The sequence below is a fragment of the Achroia grisella genome, unplaced genomic scaffold, assembly GCF_030625045.1.
Source record: "Achroia grisella isolate CSIRO2021 unplaced genomic scaffold, CSIRO_AGI_Agris_v1 utg126, whole genome shotgun sequence".
Classification (NCBI taxonomy): Eukaryota; Metazoa; Arthropoda; class Insecta; order Lepidoptera; family Pyralidae; genus Achroia; species Achroia grisella.
In genome coordinates, this window is record NW_026712609.1 from 457,853 (window position 1) to 483,665 (window position 25,813).

Consider the following 25,813-nt stretch of genomic DNA (forward strand, 5'->3'; position numbering starts at 1 on the left):
ATTGAAGTATTATCCAAACTTGATTAGCCCTTATACATAGGTATAGTCAACCTTCATTTTATTATCATAACTATAAAAACTATAATATTAATCACTTATGTACTTTTTTTTTACTTATTCACGTACATTCTCTTATTTTATTATATTTATTATATTTAAAATGTTATACCCTTAATTGTGACTTTATTCTCGCCTAGGTCAATGTAGTGTTCGGTTATATCTTAAAGAAAACCATAACCAATAACCGATTGTTGGTTATTGCATATTATATTATTTCCCAATACACCTAACAGTCTCTTGGACGTTAAAAGAACTGCAAGCAAAGCACCCCGCGGTGAAGGTCATACTGACATGAAAATTTCTTACTCATTCATACATACATACGTATATATGACAACTATAGTTCTAAAGCTACTTAGAAAATAATGGTTTTTCTGAACTTATTATAAACATTATAGACACGCAGCTATTAATTGAACATTGAGTTGGGTGAGACTGTTGGTAAGATACCACAGAATTAATAAACGTAGAAATAACTTCATATCTACAAAACGTTCTGCCAATACGATTTGTCTATTGTTCTATTTTACTCATTACATTTCACAGAGAACCATAGAACATAATTCGGAAGCCGAGCTATACGGCATATTATAGACTTCGACGCGACGAATAGTTATTTCTTTATTTCGGTTTATCTTTTTACTATATTTATCCGGGCTTTGCCTAAAAATCACTATGGATTTATATCGATGAAACTTTAAACACGGATTGATTATACTCTAGTTTAACATAGTTATATAATAATTTTAGATAACAAATTATTTTCTACTAGTCAGAATGGAAAACAAAATGACATTCCATCTGATGAAAAATTATAGCCTCAGAAGTCATACTTTATCGGAATTTTGACGTCACAGAATATACTTTCCCGAGCCTCGCCAACTAAGATAATTACGATGAATCGTGAATTTACTTGTCATCGAGAACAATGTGTCTGTACCGCAGTCACACACTTTCCGTATACTTTTATACGTTGTTAATTTACCATATGATATATATAATACTGACGTCCTTTAATATTTTGTTTATTATTCATTTAATTTATATATCTTTTTGATATGCGCATTTTTCTATACATTGTATAGAACTTGGCGAACTCAATACAGTATCACAAACCAAATGAATTTACATTTGGTTTGTGATATTATTATAATACTAATTCTTCCTATACACGAAATATATTCGTCTTAATTATATATACATATAAATAAATTACGCGCATTAACGGGCCACACTGTATCATTACAATAGAACAAATTCCTAAAAGTGCGGAAAAGCACTTATACAATATAATGAATATTAATTAATTAATTAAATTAAATTAAATTATAGTATAATTTAAATACAATATTTTATAAAAAAAATCTTACTAGAATAAAACACAATGCAAGTACAAACGATCCTAGAAATTACTGTTTCGATTATTTCAGCTATAATTTTTCTTACATTCATTAGCAAAACTGTCAAAATACAAAGGACCTACCAGTCAATTCGATGTTGCCCGAATTAAATAACTTGTGTATATGTATACCAAAGAAAAAAATGGCCATCCATTTTATATATTCCCATGATTTTGAAAATAAACAGAGCTTAGTCTAAACACATTTAAACTCATTACTTATTCACACCATGGTTACCCTGAGAATAATGATTATTATTTTGTTCAGTATAATCTCAAAACCTAAATGTATTCATCTTTAACATCAATGTCAAGTTTTGAAAGACTGTCTCACTTAATGAATGAAGCCAACCCACCCTTAGTAATACCTTTCATGAATACTTAAACGTTTTCATAATAAAAAGCCAATCATTATGAATAAAAAATGTAAAAAATTTATATTATATATAATTTTAATTTTAGTTTAATGCAAATAAAAATAATTCTATTCTATTTAATCATTTTATATACAAGCAGACTAAGAACTGTAGATACATATAGGGTGTTTGGAAGCATTAGTTCATGTTGTATCCATAAAGGAATTGTAAAAATTAAAATTAATATTTTATTTATGTATATTTGTTGTTCGAACACCAAGGTCCAGCGGTTTTGTACACCACCTTAATTCCAATGAGCGCGGAATTAATTTCTCGTACGCTACAAACATTTGAAATCATATGTACTATTGTTTATATTGGGCGTTCTGTATTTTATATGTATTTATAAAAAAACATTTAAGTATTGTATTATTTACTACTCTATCTATTATTTCTTACCCATACATAGTACAAACTCTACTTGGTTTGCGCGGTGTGAATTACCCTGGATAATAATTATTAGTATTATAGTTAGCATTATACGATAAAACAATCTCGAAACTCAGTATTTTTGTTTGTTGGAATTTTTCACGAATTGAATTACAAAACTGACATCTAATTTAATTGAGTTTTTATTTAAAACCGTCTTCTTGAGCACGTAATATACCGTCTTGACTAATTGTTGACTTGACTTGGTATTACCAAAGGATAGTAAAGATACCAAAGGATATATTGTAATTACCCTTAAATAAATTCAAAACATCTGTTAAATCATATTTACGGAACAAAGCCTATTATTCACTAAACGATTACTTGAATGACAGCGACGACGAGCGTGCATTGCAATAGTTGTTTATGCACGGGATTTTCATTTAATGTTGGACTTAGCCACCTACATAAATAAATTCACTGGTTTTAAAATAAATGAATAAAATATTCGATTGAATTTCATGCCAGTTCTTCTCAATTTGATACGTATACTGAACTGAACGCTAGGGAAAAGAAATAAAAATATGATGTAAAAAATTTGACAGTTCATAAGCGGCTAATATGTCCTATATAAATAAATGATTTTTGAATTTTAACAAAGAAGAAGCTCAACAATGAAATATAAATCGTACGTGAGGTAACAAAACTCGATGGTGTCACGGGACGAATTTGTTATGTCAGTGATACTGCTCTATAATTATACATAATATTTTATCATTTTCTATTACATAAGTTCGTTCGCCATTCGATTCTAGAAATAGATACAAAATCGAAATTGATTTTATTACTACTACAATGATTTCGATATTCGGTTACCGAAACGAAATTACTCTGTATATAAAAAAACTGATATTGTTTACTTATGTATGAAATATTACACCTACCCGATTTTGTTTCTGATTAATTAAATACTTACCTACAAGTAATTTCACTACAGTCGTAAATTATTTGAATTACCATTCAATGTACGGTCATCGTCATTTACAAGGTTATCAGGTTAAATTGACCAGTATAGTTCCCGCAGTAGTTGAACTCTCGCCGACAGATGACGTAACGCACTCCCGTAGTGGCGCCAAAAGTATTAGTGATTCTGTTTCGCGACTGGTCGCGATTCAATTAAAGAAAATGCTCTCGCCCTGTTTCTTAAACCCCACACATCGATTTTTTTTAATGACTACAAGATTGTAGAAATATGAGTTTTATATTTTGTTTACGTTGCTATTATATTAGATGTATGTATTTTCAATTTTTATTAATCCAATCACATCTGGTAAAATTTTCTGATTATTATTATTTAGACTTAATAAAGTGCGATGTTATCATAGAATATATATCCTTTTGGTATGATGTCTTACTATTACAATCTAAATTATTAAGTATCATTAGAACAAAACGCAAAAATATTATATATAATATTATACGAAAGAGACGAAATAAACTTTTATGTTCCTTTGCTCATTTCTATCGCCACTAATTTTCACGAATTATTAATGTCCTAATTTTTTAGCCCTTTGCTCTTTTATTATGTATAGCTAAAAAGGCTAATGCAATTTAAATGGATTCCAAAACGTAAATAGATGGCAATAAAAGGTTGAAGATAAAATCTTTTGTTTTGTAAACAACGTAATATAAAAAGCATGTTTAATTTTGATGGCTCGCTTTTTATTCAATAAGATCATTTTATACGCCGTTTTAGTCTGGTCGATACAACCCGCATGCGCGTACTTTGAAAGTCGTTTAACAACCAGTTGTTTACGTTCCCTCCGTAAGTTAAAAATCTTTACGTTATATTTTTACCCGACTGGTGTTAAAAGAAGAGTAATGTTTAGCGGAGTTATATGTAATAAATCCTTATAGTGTATTGGGATTTTTGTCATTTAGGTAACTACTAACTTAAAATATTTGTACTATTTGTTTAAAAAATATAGCCGTAATTTCCTTTTACTTAGTTATATTTTATACTGAACTATTGAATACTTCTACTGATACTACACAATAAATACTTCTTCATCACCATTATTTGTCACTTTATGAATAATATGATGAAAATCAATCCTGAACAAAACTGAACCTAAAGAAACCTACTATCTATAAAATACACCTAATAGTTAAATCAAGATTAAAAATAAACAATGAAGTATACTTGTACACGTTTAACATGTACTTCCTGTAAAATACATCGAATATCTGAAACTGTTAGTAATTTAGTCCGCTGTGACATACATAGATACTGGCTGTTTCTAGAGAATACAAGAAAGAAATGCCTCTCTATTTCCACCATCAATTAATAGTCAACGAGTCTTCTTCGAAAGAAGCACATGAATGTGGCATGTGGCATTCTGAAATAAAAATCACTAAATCTACAATAAATTAAAAGAAAGCTTGACTATTTGGTACACCTACTATTTGCGTGTTTTTAGGTATTAAATTAATTGGTGACATGCCTAGCCTGCTTGTCGTTACTAACACACTTACGTATAATTATACAAATTAAAATCTTTTTCATTGTGTATTTTATTTTGGTCAACACTTTTGACCAAATAATTTAATCAAATTTAAAATATATACCTTTAATTATGTATGTTTTATAAAATGTCATTCAAAATTTATGAGTCGACATATCTACCGTCTATCCTATCCTAAACTAACAACCGAACTTAGTTCCAGTCGAGAAAACTTAACAAACTGGACTCCCTTTTTAAATGATTTTATATTTAAAACACAACTATTAATGTTCTTAATTCAGCAATTTGTACAAAAAAATTAAATAAACATTAATTCATGTAGTCTCCGTATATCTCCTAAGGATATTATTATTTCAATACAAATCAACCCATTAAAGCTATAATATGATAATTAATTTAAATACGTTCCATATATAGGCTATAATTTGCTTAAAGCCATAAAAAATCGAAATAATTACAAAAGTCACCTACCGAATGCATTTGTAAGTAAATATCTCACATTTATTACAACTTAAATCGATGCAGTTGATTACAAGGCAATTGCTGCGGACTCAGCAAAGTAAGACATGTCATTTTCTTTTACGTGTATAATAAATGTATGTTGTATACTACTACTAACAGTACAGTAGCCCGCTTACTTACATGGATACTACGATCATTATGGCAATAGCATGCACAACACTATTTATTCTATTTAATACCAATATCATCTTCAAACGCATAGAGACGAAATTGTCCTGTAGACAATAATAAATGCAAATTGTCATAATTTATACCGCGATAGTATATATACACTTCATGCTATTGTCACCACTACAAAGGCTGTCAGTACACATCCAGCACAATATCTTATGGTGTGAGCTCAAAACCCGCATACTGTAAGCGCTACCTGACCTGCTTAGGTGGCATAATACTATGTCCAATTATATGTGTTCTTTCTTTCTTTTCCTTATTGTTTAATTGCTTACAGATTCAAGGAGGCAGAGGCAGCACAGCTGGACAGAGCGTATGTATTGTCTACTTACGCACGTATACACTTTAGCTTTTTCATCTAACTCAGTCTTTGCTTGTTTTTTTTATCTCCAGCTTTCATTGTTCATGCTAAAGCTTCCTTTTCCTTGTGTGCTTAAGTAATGAAAGTGCTGTGACGTAATACGTTTTTTGCACAAGATTATTGTGTTTTTAATCTACAGGTTAGAAGAAAATTATTTTTATGTGAAAGTGCTTTCTTAGTATCTTGATCATATTTAGAAAGACACATATTTTTTTGAAAGAATAAATGTCTCTGGAGCTTTTCAATCATTACTATTGTGCTACGATTGAAACAAGGTGTAATAGCTTTTAATATCTGAAATTTGATTTATTAAGATTATTGTATTCATTAGCAACAAGGGTTATATAGACATCAATTGCATTAAACAAAATTTTATAAATTAACAAAATAAATAAATATTATAAATTAATAAAATTCACACTTTTACTTCATTTTAAATATTTTAATTTCATCAATTAAAATATTCTATAGATAAATTATATAGGTACGTGTGAGAAAATAAAATATGTAGTCAAAAATGCAGGACAGATTGTTTTTATAACCTTTTTCTACTTCTTTTTTTTTTAATTTTCCAATTTCAGAAGTCTTATCAATTTCACTGTTGTATTATTTTATTATTAAAAATATTTTTTAATACTTAGTACATCATGTTGTTTAGTACTATTTATCATATCCAAACTAAAAGCAATAATTGAAATCTTTAATATATTTCTGTCATGTTATGGCCAATGTTCAGACGACTGAATCTATCACTTTTTATTATTTATAATTAACATCCATATATAAAAGATAATGTAAAGTACTAAATGTTTATCTATATCTACCACACAAAATGCAATTACAAGTTTATTGAATTATTTTACATGTATATTACAGGAGTATGTAGTAGCATAATAATAATATGTAACAATACATTTTATACCTAAGATAATATTATATTCTAACATTCTATTCATTCAATTCATGACTACATAATAATGTCTATTATTTCTCTCAGTAGAAATTCCATTCCAATGATATATTTTTCTTAAAATATATCTATCTGTGTCTGTATAGTTTCTGCAATATTATTTCAGTAGTTGTTCACGATAATAATTTAAACAATTGTTTGGCATCTCAATATTCCACCTCGCTTTTCTTTCTGACTTGATGATATTGTATGTAGATTTTTCTTGCGCGTAACACGTAATTGAAAACCGTGCTGGTGTAAATTTTCGATAATCCATTCTTCATAGTCAGAATAATAACAATAATCTAGACTATAAATTTAGCTTTTTAGGTCTAGGAGTCAATCAAAACTCCTTATAATTATGGATTAGTTACTACAATAACATTACCGTGATTTGGTTAAATAAAATAATCGAAAAACTCTGTCATTATTTCAATATCTATTTTGTTTTTACAACATTACGAATAATTAGTGTAATGCATTTAGCAGTATACTAATGATTTCTAATTAGCTATAAAAATAACATTTTTACTATGCTATTCTCATTCCCCGTCTATTTCTGATCAAGCAAATTTATGAGCCATCCAACAACATGCTTAATAATTACGCGTCCAATGCTTTGTAATTTTAATGTCTTGATTGTAACTTACGTAGTTTAATGTCGCGTGACACGATTTATTAAGAGGCAGCCAATGAAGGGAAATACAATACTGTAACACTTTATGATACTCAATACAGTTTTATTACTGAGACGGACTATAAAAGGAAAAAACAAAGCAAATTAACTATGGACATTTTTATGAATGATATAGTCCATAAAAAGAAATAATTTCCTATACATGTTAATTCCTTCATATAAAAATGCTCACTTTTATAAGCATTATTATATAATAAATGTATTCTTTCGATATATGTATATCATCTTTAATTTAAGTTTAAATCATACTTGTAGGTCCAAGTATGACTTAAATTTATCCATTTTAACACGTCTGATAATACTTTTATGATGGTTTTCGGGTAATTTACTTAGTAACTATAAACTCTAGCGATATATCATTTATAATTTAACAATTTGTTTATCATTTTTGCAATAAGATTAGGTTAACGACTAATGGCTATCACAGACACATCATCATCTGCTTCTTCCTTATCCCATTTATTTGAGGTCGGCGTAATACGTAAGTGCACAGACTAAACCATCATATAAGAATTTCAGGTATCGTTTTTCATAACTTTTAATATCATAATATTCTGGAACCGTTCCCGATTTTCTAGAAGAATCATGCCGCAATCAATATGAGTGCCATATTATAGACTGTGACTTACACAACCCTCACCCTCACTCTCGGCTACCAGTAGCCGCCAACCTTCCGAATCACTGAATTCTGTGTATTTGACACTGATAATGCTGGTCCTCGATTTCCACGTCTAACATTGATTACCGGCGCCCACCGCCGCCAGTTTCCATTAGCGCCAAATTTATCCTCGGGCGGAGTCGCTCCCTCTCGGCGGCGGCCGGGCGAGCGAGCGGGACGCGACGTCATCACGCCGCCCGTCGCTGCGCCTCGTTCACTTCTCGCTTCGCTCCTCATCCATTGATAGTCCGCGCGGGCTGCTGGTGACACGCCGATTCACCTAGCGATACGCGATGCAACAATACTCTTCTGCCGCTGAAACCCCTGCTTAACAATTCCCGAAATGTGACTCTAACTCTGCTTTACTTTTAAGACCACGAGCTCTTTCACTACTAAGTGTCCACTGTAAACACGCGATCTCTTTAAATGATAGAACGTGTAGATATATATTTTCCCGAGTGTAAATAAAGTCGGTTGGACAGTGTCGAGGTCGTTCACTGATCTGACAGGTTGGCTGCTCAAACCAATATAATACTTAATTGGTGCCAAAGATGAGGCCTAATTCTTATAATTACCTACTAGTATATGTAAATGTATTGTACAAATATATAAATTGTTCTATTGATAGAGAGAATATTGTGATATCTGATGTTGTTTGAACGTTATAAAAACACAAGTTTCACTTACAATATTATTGTTGATAAGGATATCTAACTGAGATAAAGCTATCTAAACATGGAGGTGTAATTGATATTTGTAAAAAAACTATGTGCTGGTAGTGTTTTACGTTCATTAACTGTGTATACACGTTGCGAGAAAGATTGCTTACGTAATTACCTACGAGCGAAAGTTACGCCTGAACCACCTGTCAGAAATATCACTCGACGTATCTAGTAGATGGCGTAAAACTCGTATTGATGACGATGACTCTACCCTGATAAGTCAACGTGGTGTGTGACGTATTGTCATGTAGTTCGAGTCGCTCAAGTCTCGCAACATGCAGCGCTCGGGGTCTCAGTCGGAGAGGCTGGGCGCCAGCGGCGGAGGCGCCACGTTTATCGCCAAGAGCTCGGCTTCGGAGCACAGCATGTCGACTGGTGTATCTGCAAGTAGTAGTGGTGGCACTCTTCCCCGCACCCTAAGTACGAGCGTGCTTCGCATTAAAAATAGATCAACCTTCTGGGAAAAGTTTTGGGACGAGCGCACTCGACGCGATGCGTAAGTAAACACGTTATGATCACAAAAAAATATTTGGATAATAATACGTCAATATATGAATTTGCTTAACTTAGTATATCTACGAGCATCTGACAAAAAGCAGAATTTTATTTAATTTATATTTATTAGTTTCTCTAAGTAGTAGTGTTTATTACTAATATTATAAAAAAACCGTATATCATATTAATAAATAGAGAAGAACCAAAAAGTATAAAAACCGGTATCTTTTGTATTATCTCAGCGAGAAGTATTTATAAATGTACCTTTGCTTTAATCATCAGTAATTATCTCAATAACGTACCTACCCTTATAGTCTGCCATCTTGTTATCTAAAATGTCAAGGTACTGTTAAACAAATACGAAATTGTATATCTCGCATGCGTAATATTTAGATGAAATATTTTTCTACAAAATAACATTCCGTAAGTACCTCAGCTGTACTTCGAAGTTAATAATGTTGAAAGTACATACTTGTAGGTCAGCGACTTTATATAAACTTAATATTTTATGCTAAAAGTTTGTACCTACCTCCAACAAGCTATTCTCAAAGGACACGATCAAGGATCATTTTATACTGAAATATTTTAAATATGACTAAAATAATTAATCTTATGAAATATATAAAATCGAAAATTATAATACCTAAAGTTATAAAAGATTAAAATGGTAAATTATTTCTTGCATTTGGAAACTAATTTTCATATAAACCCTTATACGTCTCACCTATAGCACACTAGTTCTGACGCACGTAATTAACAAACACATCACTGCATTTTGATTAGAATGCCAACCACACAATAACAGTATGACGTTTGAATCTTGTTATTAATTTGATTTGTAAAAATAGTAACTAATTACTTGTGGTGATTAGTAGTTTCTGTTCGCTAGTCAGGTTTTGTTTTGATATTAAAATACATACATATCTATTATTTATTTGCACATTGGATAACTTGATTCAAAAATGGTAAGTATTTATTTCGGTGAGAGGACAATAAAGAGTTATCATTTTTCCAAAGTTTTACCAACAGGATAGCCAAAAAAATCGCGAACGAATTAGTCAAAATCTCAGATTTTGGCTTTTAACTTTAGCTCTTAGTTACTTGTGCCGAAAAACAAAATTAAAATGTTATATAGTTGGTATCCATATATACGTAGGTAACCTAAGTGAGTAAATGCTTTAATTGTATATAAATAGGTATATGATAACTAGCCATTAATCGTTTTTCCGCATATAACACGTAATTTTCCATTCCCGTGAGAATTTCTTTAAACTCGTTTCTTATCGATGCCTTCACTGTATAATCTGTCAAGATTTCTAGTTTTTAGCTACAAACGATTAGCCTGTCAGTTAGTCAATACAAGTATCCTTATATGCAGAGAATATAATAATATATTTAATAATTAGCCTCAATGCTCTTATTTTTTGTTAGTACAGTTACGCTGTTAGTTAATGTTAAATTCACTCAATACTTTATTTACCATAATCATAAGAAGCAAATAGTGAAACAATGCAAATTTTCTTTTGAAATAATTTTGCGGACATGCGATGCGAAAAAAACTTGATAAAAGCCCCTATACTATGCCGCTTGCTTATACCAAAGATCTATATATCTATTAATCAGTAGGACAATATTTGATATAATCTTTCTTCATAATTTAAATATGGAATATCAACCTACAATAATGTGGATATAGTAATTCTGAAGGTCCCGGCTTCACATTGGTATTTAACCAATTTTATAGGTACTGTCGTCCTTAACGTAGTACATCACATTGCTCTATTATAATTTTCACAGCATACGTGATATAAGGATATTTTAGCTATTTTGTACACGTTGTGTTACATTATTGAAGTTTTCGTACAGATTCCCAACGTCAATATCGCCTATGTTTATCAATGATCCGTCTGTATCATAATCCGTCATGTAGTTCGCAGCCTATTTAATGCAGACAAATAATGTATTCTATCCTCTTTATTATATAGAAATACCAATACCGTTTTGTTCCAAATTATAGGGATATAAAATATTATAAAATTAACTTTTACATTACGTTTAATGGTCAATTACCATATTTTCATGCCCATTTCCGTAAAAGACTCTATTTGAATTCTTGGGCGTGATACGACTAATTGTGATAGGCGTCGACTTGTTTAAGAATGAAATTCCTCTCATTTCGTAATACATTGTATTAAATTACGTTAAAAGACTAATATATTAATATTTAAACACATTGTATTGTAAATATTAAATCAATGGAAATACTAAGCTATAAAATGTCAAGTATTGACATACTATATACATTCATTTTTATTACAAGTTTTTTATTCCCACGTATCATAAATTAAGACATTCCTTCCTATACATCAATACATACATTTAATATGAAAAGACCATAAATCACCACCTACAACTAAATTGCCACCTACCATCAGAAGAGCCCTCAAATTGTTGCCATTTCAATTAAAATAAAAGCGACACAATAAGAGTCGGCTAATTATTATTAATAATACTGTAGTAGTAATATATAGTAGTGTAGTAATAATAGTAGTAAGGAAATAATTGTAATGATAGAGACCAAAGTTGGTAGTAATTTAATTTCTAAAGGTTAATAACAGATTTTTATAAAACAAAATATAATCAACTTCAAGAGAGATTAATAAGAACAAACTATAACAAAGTGCATTAGTATAGAAGTACTATAATAAAGAAAAATAAAACTGTATTGAATAAATTGATATAGGTTTAATATACAATTTATTGCATACTTGATATACATCTTCAATAATATCATTTACTAACTTAACTATTTCATTAGTATTATTATCACCAGTAATACTGCGGTTAAACACTGACATTTTATTGCTTATTGATATTTGATAGTTGTGATTCGAACAATTCCATTTTATGATTCATTATGGACTTAAACCTTGAAGACAAAGAACTCAATCTCAATTTTATCTATACCTTAACAGGAGCAGGTCTTTTAATACTGGTTTCTCCGAGTCGGTCTCCCGGCGAGGTATTATAAATAGAAAATGTTGGGCTCATTGATATTGTATGTAAAAAGTACTCCTACAAGCCTTGTATAGATATATGTATAATGTATATAGTGGTCGTATTGCAAATTATAATTGAAGTCTTACGTAATACATCTAAAGTAGATAATCTTTCTTTCGAATATTGGCATTAGTGTTAAACTAAATACAACGAAGATAATTATTAAATAACAAATAAAAAGAAATGAACACTTGCAACTTGTCGCAACTTCACATACTCTAATTAGTCCAATTAGTTACAATGTCATATTATAGATATTATTTTAAGAATAGAAAGTTCTGGTACCTGTATAATAATAATAAGTATAGTATTTACTTCTGTATCTTATACGAACAAAAATGTAATCGACTTGGCTTTGGATATAGAATTTCCGACAACATTCTTACTGCTTACCTACGTCAATAAAGTTTCATGTTTTTAGTTTCAGTAAGTTGTACTCTATCGCTATGGGTGACTCACTCAATTGCAGTTCTCGTTTTACAATACAAATTTGAAAAGTTTTAGTTAGTTTTATGATCTTGTTTACGTAACGCTCGTAATTCGTTTACAAAATTTCTAGCTTATAATCACGTTTTGTTTAAAATTTACAACAGTCTGTTTTTAATATGAGGTATGGTTTCATCGATTTTCCATTAATTTTATTTATAATTACTAAGAGTTACCTTGCAATTTATTTATTAATTCATAAAGATATCATGTTCACTATATCTTTTTTAACAAGACATATACTTGAGAATAGGACCTATTCGCCTTTGAATTTTCCTGAAAATATCTCAGATTTCTCTATACAACATATTCACAAATGTTACAGAGCGCTTTCACAATTGCCCGTGACCATGGTTACGCGACCCAATCGAGGCACCCACTACGAAATGCGCCCGGGGAATATACCTACATCAACTCCCTTACCTCCTTCCGCTTACAGCCTCCGGATGATACTCAATATCCGTTAAATGTCCAATGTTATAGCCAACAGCAAACAGTAAATAGCATCAGTCATCTCATCTACCCTTTATCTTAAACAGACGTAAATTCCACGATTTATTTTTTATAAATTATCTAAGACCATCTTTTAGCTATGTTAACATACAGCTTTGTGCATCGTTCTTACGTTTTTTGTTTTCGTTCTGACTTTATTCTCTAATGATTAAAAGAACTATATTATATATTCCAACTTAATTTATAAATACACCTTGATTTCTGAGACTTTTTATTCTATTATGAAATACAAAATATATTTAATCATGACAGGTTTGCGTAAACTAACATCGATACCTAGACCCTTCCATTTTGCTTTTTATATCTGTTTCGTCATCCATTCATCTGAAATTCTTTCCACATGACTGAACCAATATAGTCCTTTTCATATTACACCGCCATACCGAATGGACGTACGATATTTAATAGAAAAATGCTATCTATAGAAATAAAAGCTAGCATGAACCAGCATAGTACCTATTTATTTTATAGACATAATCAACTTCAGTAAATCAAAAAGGTCAGATATGATTTTAAATTAAGTTATACGCAGTCGGTAGCGAAATTACTTCTCTACAATTCTGCGAGTATATTTAATTTACTATATTGACTGTAGTCGCTATCGAAACTCAAAGAGCTCACGATTTCGGCGTAAAATATTTTAATATGTCCAACCAATGATAAAATTTTCTCCGTAGATACGGCAAAATCTTATAAAATTTCGTATAAAAGAATTTCTTTAAACAGTGATGAAATTAATGTCATTTTTATAATTCATTAATAAAAGGTCATGTGATAATTTGAAACATTATTAGTTCAATTAAAATTATTTTATAATTAGAAAGTAATTGTAGCTTCGTTCATGTTTACCGATACAGTGAATTTCTAAAAACTGAATACTTGCCTTATATCCACTGAGAAAAAAATTAACTATTGTATTCGTAATAAAACTATATTACTCGAGAGAGATTAATGAAATGATAATGAAAATACCTTATATCCGTTAAAAAAAATTTTTTTTTTGTATCACATACATAGGTGGCAAACATGAAATAAAACATTCTGACGGTAAACGGTTACCGTAGCCTATGGACGCCTGAAACAACAGGCATCCATGGGCTGTCCATAGGCCTAAATAATATTCTCTAATAAAATAGGCAATTTTTACTATAATTGATTGAATAATTTGTTCACCAAGAGTAATACTGTGAAGACTCAAACTCTATCACATTTATACATATTTTAATTCCAAAGACTTCGCAATAAGTTATTTATTTTACAGACGTACAATAAAAATGTTTGTAGTCAAAATAAACGAACCACCCTATTTTCGATTTAGTCTACAAAATCATGAAAAATTTCAAATAAACATTAAAGAAAGATGTAAAAAGAACCGACTTCAAGAATAATATTGAAGTTGTTTTATTGTATTGTATGTTATAACATTATTTACACTATATAGAGAAAGTCTATTCACGCTCCAAATATTTTTTTATTCACAACCATGTTTTATTTCTGTTATTCTGGAGTAAATTGATTTCAATTATATTTTTCTCGTGCTATTGGAACTATTATGCGTTTTTTTGTCATCTGTAGCCCATAATAGTAAGTACATGCATGTCGTATAAAAACAATTTTAGACTTGAAAGTTTGAAATTACATTGATTACTGAAGAAGGGACTAACACATGAATTATGGCATAATGTCGCCGTTGCAATTTTCTCTAATTATCAATTTAATCTCCTTACCTTAAAAAATGTCAAGCTATCCAGTTTCCCGGAACAAATCATTAAACATCATTAGGTACACAAGTTCACGGGAAATGCTTTAAGGCTTTTAATGAATATTACTGTGAAGCTATTGGAATGGTGGTTGGGGGTGTGTGGGTGGTTAATTGAAAACACGTGGATGCAGCCTGAATGCCTAGGCGCTAGGTATCCTATAAATAAAATTATATCCTCTCGCAAATAGACAAATAGAAGCTTTTACAAATGAGCAATATCTATTATATGACAAATATGTTACTTAATTTAAGAGATATGTTATGGCTTTTATATATAATTCCACGTACTTTTTCCTTCAAAGAGTAACATGACTTTCGAAAAGTAGATATGATATAAATCTCAAGACGAGACTTTGTATAATAATAAAATACATACAACATACAATAAAAATTATAAGACAATCAAACAAATACTTAAAGAATCTTGATCTGAATTTGAAACCTTGAAACTAAAATATAATCTATAAAAAAAGAACGAATTCACTTTATTTTTAATATATATCATGAGTATTTAGTAATGTACATTGTATTATTATTAGTTCTATAAAAATTAAAATGAAAGAAACATTGAAAGAGATTTTAATTAAATTTATTATTTTACAAACGATATGCTATAACTACGTTTTCATAAGTAAACAAGAATGAAATGTTGCAACACTTTCCAGGTTATTGCTCTTAAGAACAACTCTTTAATAAATATTGTTATCAGTGAAATATCTGATGCACTAAAGTATTTGCGTAGGATTCCATTATTTATATATAAAACATTCAGCGCAAACATGACGGCTCGCTTGATGGAAAGCAGTAACCGTCCCCTATAGACATGATCAGGATCATGTACACCATAAATGACGTAATGAGACCTGACATAATTTCATGTACTGCTATTTTAAGGGCTAATAAGACTCTTTGCATAGACATATTATATTACCTGTCTGGGTAGATAATCTACTTTTATTTAGTTTTAAAGTACAAAATCATCATACATATAGTTATAAACATTCCATCCACTAAATATCACATAGCTATTGAGTCATTATCTGCTATATGTCAATAAGGTACATAACAGCTCGAAGCGTTTTGATATATTCCCACTGTTGCGCCTGTACAAAAATATATTTTATCGGGAGATAAAAGCCTTGTATGTATTCGCGGCCTAATCGAACAAACAAGGTAATGCCGTAGAATCATTTTCTAGAAATAATTATGTTCTTTTAATATTTATTTGGTTATTAAATAAATACTCGTACAAGTATACAAGTTGTAAATAGAAAATAATTCGAACCATAACTTACTCGAAGTGTTCGTTTATTGAGTGAATTTCAAATAAATGTCGTCATCTGGCAAACTAATTAATTTGGCTTTTCGTCTTCTTTCTACCTAATGAAGATTATGCTGATTTAGTTAATGACCTAAACTACGGCTTTTAATAAATTAACAAACATTTCCACTGTATCGTGCACATAACTGTATAATATTATTATATGTATGACATGTTGTAATATAATACTATAGTATGTTATGCTCTAGCTGCTCAATTCACCTTCGATGAGGAACCAAACAGGGTTTAAAAAAGTTACACTATAAAAAAAATATTTGAAACTTCCCTAATATCCTATCTAAAATAAATAGAAGTCTATGTTGAAAAGAGCAAAGTAAAAAGAGCAAGTAAAAATTTTCTGATTATAATGACTTAAAATGTAGTAGATTTTTTATAAATCAGTTCTTACGAAATATTGGATTAACTGCGCTAACAGTTTACGCTACGTTAGGTCAGTTTGCCCATCGCTATGAATTCATCAGGAATTACTTACGATGATTTCTAGGGAAAACGCTGTGGAAATCAACCTGAAAAGTAACAGGAATGTAGCAATTGGCGCCATAATCAACTATCATTTAAATTATATACAGCACGTAAAACAATGTTGTTATATTATATTTTCCGTGTATAAACTCGTGGTCTTTTAGTTATCTTTACTATTTTATAATAATACACTTTTCATTTTAGCAATTATAGCTTCCCTACCAATGAATTACTGACGTAAAACACGTCTAGGGAAATAAACTCAGCCCTATAACTCTATCTCTCTGTGTTATTGATGAGGAATAAGAAACTATGCAATGCAAATTACGTGTCGATTTCCCTTGTGGTTTCTGCGTAGCGTTTTATTTGCAACCAACGTTCTAAAATACTATTTCCTTACAGCTTGAATACAATACTTATATAATATAAAGGAATATTATCTTTTTAGCAATTGGATTAATATCTTACTCAATTTACTGTGTAAACTAATATAGTTTTGAGTTGCGATGTTTTAACAGTGTTGCAATCGTTAACGATGACTGATAAACTGAAGAACACTGGTAGATTATGAGCAAAAAAAATATATAAAACGCAAATTAAAATTATGAAGAGGTTAGATCTCGTAATTGTTTAATATTCAAACTATTAAAGTATCATCAATGACGTAAAATTTTTAAAAGTGGTTGAAATATGTCTGAGTAGTAAGTAGCCTGACATATTCCAACACTCAGTTTAAGACTGAAATCAGATGTTTAAGTAGAACAACAATGAGAATATCATGTTGATTAACTCGGCCCCAACCGTGCAGTACACTTGGGCTAAATTCTAATAAATTTGATGCACAACAATAAACATATTATTGTATAACAGAATTTATAAATAACGACTTTGCCTGTGCGGAATTAGTTCCCGTTTCTATAAATGTTTCTATGTACTTTTTCAAACAAAACAAAAAACAACGAAATAGTACATATTTTAATTCTAACTAAAAACCTATAAGTTTATTATTTTTGCGACAAAAATCACCTAAGAAGATCTCCTGAGACCAGTCATCCCTTTCTTTTACTATAAAAATATTTAAATCCAGTGTTTAAACCTGAAAACAAAGGAAACAAAATAGTATTAATAAATATGAATAAAGTACATACGAGACCATTACATGAGACACAAACGATGGCACAGATCTAAAGTATTATTGTGAGTTAATACTTATCTTTTGCGAAATATAGCGTGATAAGTATCACATTTCACAAATCTTCTCATCATAGACTGATGAAATCTCTTTAACTTTGTTGGCATACTAATGTCCTATTTGCACTTTATATCTGCTAACAAAACACTAATAGAAGAAGCTATAAAAAGTGTAATAGATCAGTTAATAGTCGTAGTACTTGCATCTGTTTTTAGAAAACCTTGAGTCGAATACTTCGTTCGCATAAAATATTCAGAAGGTATGCATTTACTTGACATCCTAACTTATAAATTATGCATGGAAAAAACAGGTTCATATCTCATAAAGTAAACGACAAGTACATATAGAAACGGAAATATACTCGTTATAGCAGTTACCTAAAATTCACCCATATATTACCAACTACCATTAATTACTGTTCCTTGTGCTATTTCTGTTTGATTGTAATTATTAAATTATGTACATATAGCATTCACATGAATTGTTACTGGGCACACATAAATCAATGGATTATGACATGTGTATGAGTGTTACATCTTAATTAAAGTTTAGCTTGACGATAGAGCTGATATAATGTAATTGGTATAATTGAAGAGTCTTGTTGTCAAGAAAAATATGGAAACAATATATAATGAAAGCCATTTACAACAAAATCAAGAACTAGACTTAACTTGAGATGTCGCAACTTTTTATGTCGAAAAATTGGCGAGATGTGGCGTAGTTAATCTGGAAAGTTTTTATAGGGTTTTTCTTCATTATGTGGCTATAATACTTTTTACCAGAAACGAAAAGAAAAGCTTGACCTATTTGTTCAAGTAAGCCTGGATCTATGTTTTATTATTACCTTGTATATAACAGTGTCATATACCACATATTACCCATATTGTTAAACTACTCAATTATTAATTGGGATTTTATTAAAATAAACTTCAAAAGAGCCCTTACATACGGTTCGCTAAATTTATGTATTATAAGTGCTTATTGGTTAGAATTGATAGTAAATAAATAATTACTTACATTGGTTTTCATGAATTTCGTTACACAATATTACAGAAAGCAGAGTCGGTCATTTATTATAATTTTACATAAAACAGGCTAAAAATTTTCATATCCACACGCAACACTAAGTCGTTGTTAATACATGTATTATTTAACGAAAATTACGACTTAATAAATAAATAAATTGTTTTAAATATAAGTCCTGATCTAAAATTAATTTATAGAAATTTGCATGACGAATTATTTTGCATTTACTCAATTAGTCAAAAGAAACAATTTCACTTCGTCGTTATAATTAGTCTCTCCAGTTCTACCTAAATTGAATATACGGATCGTCTGCTTTCAAGTTTATTAATTAAACAAGACCATCAATTTGTATTAGTAGTTGGTAGAGCATAATACAAACTAGTACCAGTTTATTATACATGAAAATGACAAAGATCCTGCATAAATTTACATCTCTCACGGCTCTGTTGAACCTATTCATCTTTGCTTAACCATCGTTCGTAATTCAGTATGGTAGGAAAATTCTCTGTACAGCGACGTTTATACTTCCCTCTTTTCTTTAGAGCAAATTTTCTTTCATGACTACTTACTGAAACTTCCTTTTAATTAAAATTGAAACGTATAAATTAAATATATAGAAAAAGTACTAGAATTTATGCGATAAAGTACGCTGTACATTTCTAGCTAATCTTACGGGTGAAATACTTGCAATTCCAGTTATTAAATTAAAAAAACCTGTACTTATCCTGTCCGGACAGGTTCTTTACAAGATACTTTAATTAAAGTTGTATAAAAGTTTATGTCCATGATCCAATCTACTACTAAATAATAAACTGCTAATACAGTAGATAATTTTGGAATAAATATTGTAATTCAGATTAAGTTTTACATTATACGACACTGAAATTTTTGGTGTTTAGAAATCATATATACTATTGGACTACTGTAAGAAGAGTTTTTTGTATTCTTTATTAATTTACCTACTATTTTTTTCTATTTTTGGTACGTCAGTCTCAACTTCAAATATAAATATAAAGTATATATTTCGTCCAAGATAAAAGACCACACATGAAATATTATTGACCCACATTGCACATTTTGACCCACTCAACACTTCCTACGCCACACTCTATTGGGTTGACTGGAAGAAATCTCTTTTAGAGATAAGTCCTCTTTTGTTAACAGTTGTACAAATATTATTTTTTGTACAAGTTGTACATATGTTATATTTTTACGAAATGCATAGATAATGTTGATTAATTGAAAGATATCGTTATTTTATACACAAACTTCAAATTATTTATTCTCGGGTTGACTGACTTGTCAATATCATTTAACCTGGTTTGGTGGCGTACCTTATATTAACGACTATCGTAAATCTAAGACCGGAACATCTGCTATACTTTACCTAAAGTCATAAAATAAATCACACGTGAAGTTTAAAACCGAAAACCATACGATTTTTGTAAAATTGATTACAACATTAATTTTATGTATATTTGTAAATTCATCAACTAATGTTTTTTGCAAAGACATAATATAATTAAAGTGATAAAATATATGTCTTTGTAGATTCGCCCACCACGTTTTACCACGTTTAATTTTCGTATGCGGCATATTTATTCATCATAACGGTATAGGTAACGTACGTACGTACCGTACACAACGACAACCCCATTTGGAAGTAGACTCGCGAATATATTTATTTAATACCCGTGAATTCACTATTTTTTAAGGTAATATTCAATATATGTTCACTTCAAAATTGATGGTTCTTTTCAGATAGATAGATCACAGAGCCATTTTCGTTATTTATAATATTTAATATTTTGATGAGAATCCTGTACATTGTAAATAGCAATCTACAAAATCTGTATTCTCAGATCGAAATTAAGTTAGCATACAGTTATTTCCAATACAATTTATAAATTGCAAAGTTATTGGCTCGTAAGAATGAACGAAAAACCCAGCTATATATTTACCTAGAGCCCTTGTAATGTATTAACAATCCTATTTAGTTATTTAGTAAATAAAATACGTTTATTTTTCATCGTAAATTGCATTATCTCGTTAATTTATAAGGTTATAATTACTATTTTTTTCTAAGCTACTTAACAAAGATAACTAACTCGTTACAGGTTATCAGAGAAAATGGCACTAGAGCCAATCAAATTTTACTTTTGTGTGCATACAAATTATATATCTGTCTAACTTATTATTTCAAGTATAATTAAAGACATATTTTATTGCTTGTGTGTTATGAATGAATTTAAAAATACTACCCTAGGTACTGACTGGTAAGAAGCGGAGGCAGGTCACACTATATGTATGTGGTATTTATTACAATAAAATATCTCGGACTAGCATATTTTTGACATGCCAAATACGCAAGTAGACTAACTTACAAATTCACCTAATTGATTTATTTTGCAAAAATAATAAATAATGAAACCAATAAATATTCTATCCAAATAAAAGATCAATATTATTTTTAGTGACAATTAGTTAACTAACGAATAAACGAACTGCAATTACTATTATTAATTTAGTTGTTTGTTTGGTATTATATAATACTAGAATTAGGCAAATAAATGATAACAACTAAATATTATATAATATTAAATACATATTTCCTGCTGTTTACCTACCGGAAAAACGTTTAACATAAAAATATTAAACATTTAATAACAGTTATTGTTATTATAAAATATTTTAAAATACATGAATCATATGATGATATTGGTAAATTAAATTCGAAAATACATGTACGTATACCATATTTCCTTACTTTTATTTCTATTAACATGTTAGTAAGAATAATATGACAAGATTAACTATTTTACCTATTGATAAAATTTATATTCCTGTTGCTATTTTGTACTTATTAATATTAAAGATTACAATTTTTATAATCTACCTAATAGTTGTCTTTTTACTCTATAATATTCTTAAAATTTTATCTAATATTATTTGGATTCCAAGATGTGATTTGGCTTAATTATAAAACTATTGTTCTATTTCTTAGATCTTCTGTTGCATATATCGATATCACCAGAAAATAATTAAGAGATATAATTTCGTTTATTTTCACTAAACAAGAGACAACAATAATCTTACTAAAAGCTTCGTATTGTGTACACTCTCGGACAAACACATTAAGTAATGTTCATGGATACAGTTAGATAATACCTATTCTATTTTGTCATACCTAGTTGGTAGCAAGTTAGCAGTAAAAACAAGCAAAGAAAACCGCACTTATCCACTTATTGGAAAACGTTAATGGAAATCCTTTGATGTGTCTAATGCAAGCCCTTGATATACCCCTTTCGAAATTTTAAAGAGCCTTTTTGTCAAAACAATAAGGAACACTTTCCGAAAACGCTCAGGATATTATATAAATAATATTTGTGACGTCTATGTATTTTATATTTGTAGTATAACTTTGGTAAATAATTTGGGATATATGAAATTAAAAACGGATATATATTTCTGAGTTTTTACTACACTTTCAAATCCCAAACTAGATATTTCTAGTTGCTACATATCATCCTTCAATTTTACAGTGACATCTCGCACCTCATTAGGCCTGGACCTATTGAGATGAAATACGGTCAATGCTATTGTTGTCATAAACCTATATATGGCTAGTATCTTTTCTGTCATAAATAAATATAATTAGTTATATTTATTATATAGTATTAGCATATTTCGTAATAATTAACAAATTAAAATTATGTTTCATACTGGCATTTAATGACAATAAATAAGTAAAATTATATGGAATTAATACGAGAATAAAACCTTTTTAAATTATAACCTGTAAAATTGGGGATGTCAATGTTGCAGCACATTTTCCTTAAATATATTATTATAGTAATAATAATAAAATCGTGTAACACCAATTCGTCAACTTTATTTGTTAAGATATAAACATTAGCTGATCAAGATGAGGTAAATTAATTATTGTGATTATTAACATTGAATATTTGATTACTTCTTTAAATTTTATCAGCAACTAACTTGTGATTTTGGATTACTTGAATTGAACTGATTATGTGTAGGATAACAGTAACATTGGAATAACAGAGTTAATAAGTGTACCCTAAATAAATAGTTTCATTGATATTTTTTGTCTGTAAAAGACTGATATCGAACCCTTACGTTTGGAAATTGACATACCTGTGAAACATTTTTTTTAGCACCAGCAATATTTTTTACACTAGCAAGTTCCATATTTCGGTTGATATTGGAGAAAATAAATCACTAGACTATATAACGAAATAATATATTACGTAGGAAAGAAATTTTCGCAAAATATTTGGTATATAGGTATAATGTATTCAAATTTTCTTTGATAAATCATACTTTTAATATTTTGAGAACATTAATGAAATATAACGGACGTGGTGATGTTTATTGCTGCAGCTTTAAAATTAAATAGATTCTGTGGATATGAAGGGAAGCAGGCGGCCTTGTGTATATTAGAAGGCAAGCCGTAACGAGTATGCAATAATAAAACTGTTTACACGATGAATTGTACCGAATTCAATAAACGCCATCGTAATCTTGGAATGAGGTTTTATTCAATTTAGCTTCTGTACGTGATTTGGCGCAGTCCCTCGTCGGACAAAAGTCCTTAAATTAGATGTTGTGATACACTACCAAATTGTAGTTTGTTATCCTTTCAAGCTCAGAGTAAGAAAAAGGTCTAGTTTAGACGACCTCTAGTAGTTTGACACACCGCCTTACTTCCTATGGGTTCGATTCATCGCACGGCACAAACATTTATATTTATTAGTATGATTGTGCTTTCTATATATAATATGCATTAATTTACAAAAAAAAATCTATCTATTTATATAAGTACAAGATAACTATATATAAACTTTAGCTAACTTAACTTGGGTCTAGATGGCTCTGTGAATAGCCCTAAGATTATTATTATTATTATAAAAAAAAAACGACGCTTGCACTGAATGGAAAACATTATTTATTACATACTATATGAAACGCGCCAAACATGACATGGCCACATTTCAAATAGACCACCGTGGCTGGAAAAAGCTCACAACCAGTAGAGCAGATTGGCGCAGACGCGTAATGGAGGATCGAAAGGTTTGCGATGATGCCTGGCTTCAAAGGCTTGCTGGCAAGAGACGGAAACGCCATCTAGGCGGCTAAGTACAGACTACTGCCAATAATTTCACACGAAATACATTGACTGCAGAAAATGAACGGCAACAATTTTAATTTCATTATTGTAATTAAATTAATATTGTTGCGGTTCATTTTGTCTTACTTCATTACTTTTGTCTGATATCCATAATGTTACTGAATCTTGTTATTATTCCTAACATTCTATGTCAAAAATTCTTCAACTTTCTTTAGCATCCAATGTGAATAAAATATTTTATTACAACCATAAAAATTATATAAACCATTTATTAAATTAATAGCATATAATTGCTTTGTACACAATTTAAGTAGATTAATGCATTGTACTAATTGTTGTTATGATCACTTTGCTAATAGAGCGCAGCTGTCAGTGCGTCATTCATTTCATACCAGTTTATTAGGTTTTATGAGTAGTTTATTGCTGGACAGTGACAATCAGCTAATAAACGTCCTAGTTAAAAATAACTCGTTTCTAGAACAACGCACTTACTTCGCTCTTGTTAGTCAATTGCTCAATTCTAAAAATAAAGAGATGCCAATAATAACTACTTTCAAGTGTAAAAGATAAAAATAATTCTGTTCTGTATCGTACGAGTATGTATTTTGTAATCGGTGCCTTGAACCTGTCAATGCAATGAAGCATAAACATTCTTCTTCCGAGGAATAGCTCGTGAAATATTCTTTTATATAAACATGTATGAGGAAAAATTGACTGCTTAAAAATTAACTAGTTTAGCATAGTAGAAATTGCTAAGACTGATAACACCAGTCAGCCAGTATGGATTCTTTAACTAAGAACTAGGACAACAAATAAAAAAAGAGATATTTCGAAACTACACAGTAGTCATAATAATCATGATATACATTTATTTAGCAGATATTATTGACATTAGCATGTATTACAAATAGCATAGATTAAATTTAATTGTCAAAATGTATTTATATAAGTATTATGTTTTGTTGGTCACACCAACAAAATAGAATTAGTAGAAACCAATATGCTACTATAAAATATTGGTTAAGAAGAACTCTGATGAGCATATTGCTGCAGTCGAAAATACAACGCTGATATCAGCGGAGGCCTTAGGGTAAATAATAGCACTGAAAATAAATTGTACAAAAAATATTATAGTTGACTTATCAGCGACAAACTAAATACAGTCATTTAAAATTAAATAATTTATAGTAATTACATTTTACTACTTACATCATCATCATCATCATCATCGCAGCCCGGAAGACGTCCACTACTGGACATAGGCCTCCCCCAAAGATCTCCACGACGATCGGTCCTGCGCTGCTCGCATCCAATGCCTTGCAGCGATCTTGACCAGATCGTCGGTCCTCCTTGCTGGAGACCTTCCCACGCAGCGTCTTCTGGTTCGTGGTCGCCACTCGAGGACATTACTGCCCCAACGGCCATCTGTCCTACGAGCTATGTGCCCTGCCCATTGCCACTTCAGAGTCGCAAT

At 30.0% G+C, this 25,813-nt stretch overlaps 1 protein-coding gene across 7 annotated transcripts in view; it reads left to right on the forward strand.

Moving 5' to 3' along the window:
* Positions 1 to 25,813, forward strand: part of LOC131854993 (cAMP-specific 3',5'-cyclic phosphodiesterase) — a 346,930-nt gene that overhangs the window by 261,849 nt on the left and 59,268 nt on the right. For 5 of the 7 annotated variants that reach the window (XM_059206197.1, XM_059206193.1, XM_059206194.1 and 2 more), the window contains one exon: positions 5,740 to 5,775. The exons of 1 other annotated variant lie outside the window; for it this stretch is intronic. In XM_059206197.1, the coding sequence (XP_059062180.1) occupies positions 5,740 to 5,775 (36 nt within the window). Of the gene's footprint in view, positions 1 to 5,739; positions 5,776 to 8,379; positions 9,346 to 25,813 lie in introns of those variants that run through there. One more of the 7 variants, XM_059206196.1, reaches the window with a different exon arrangement.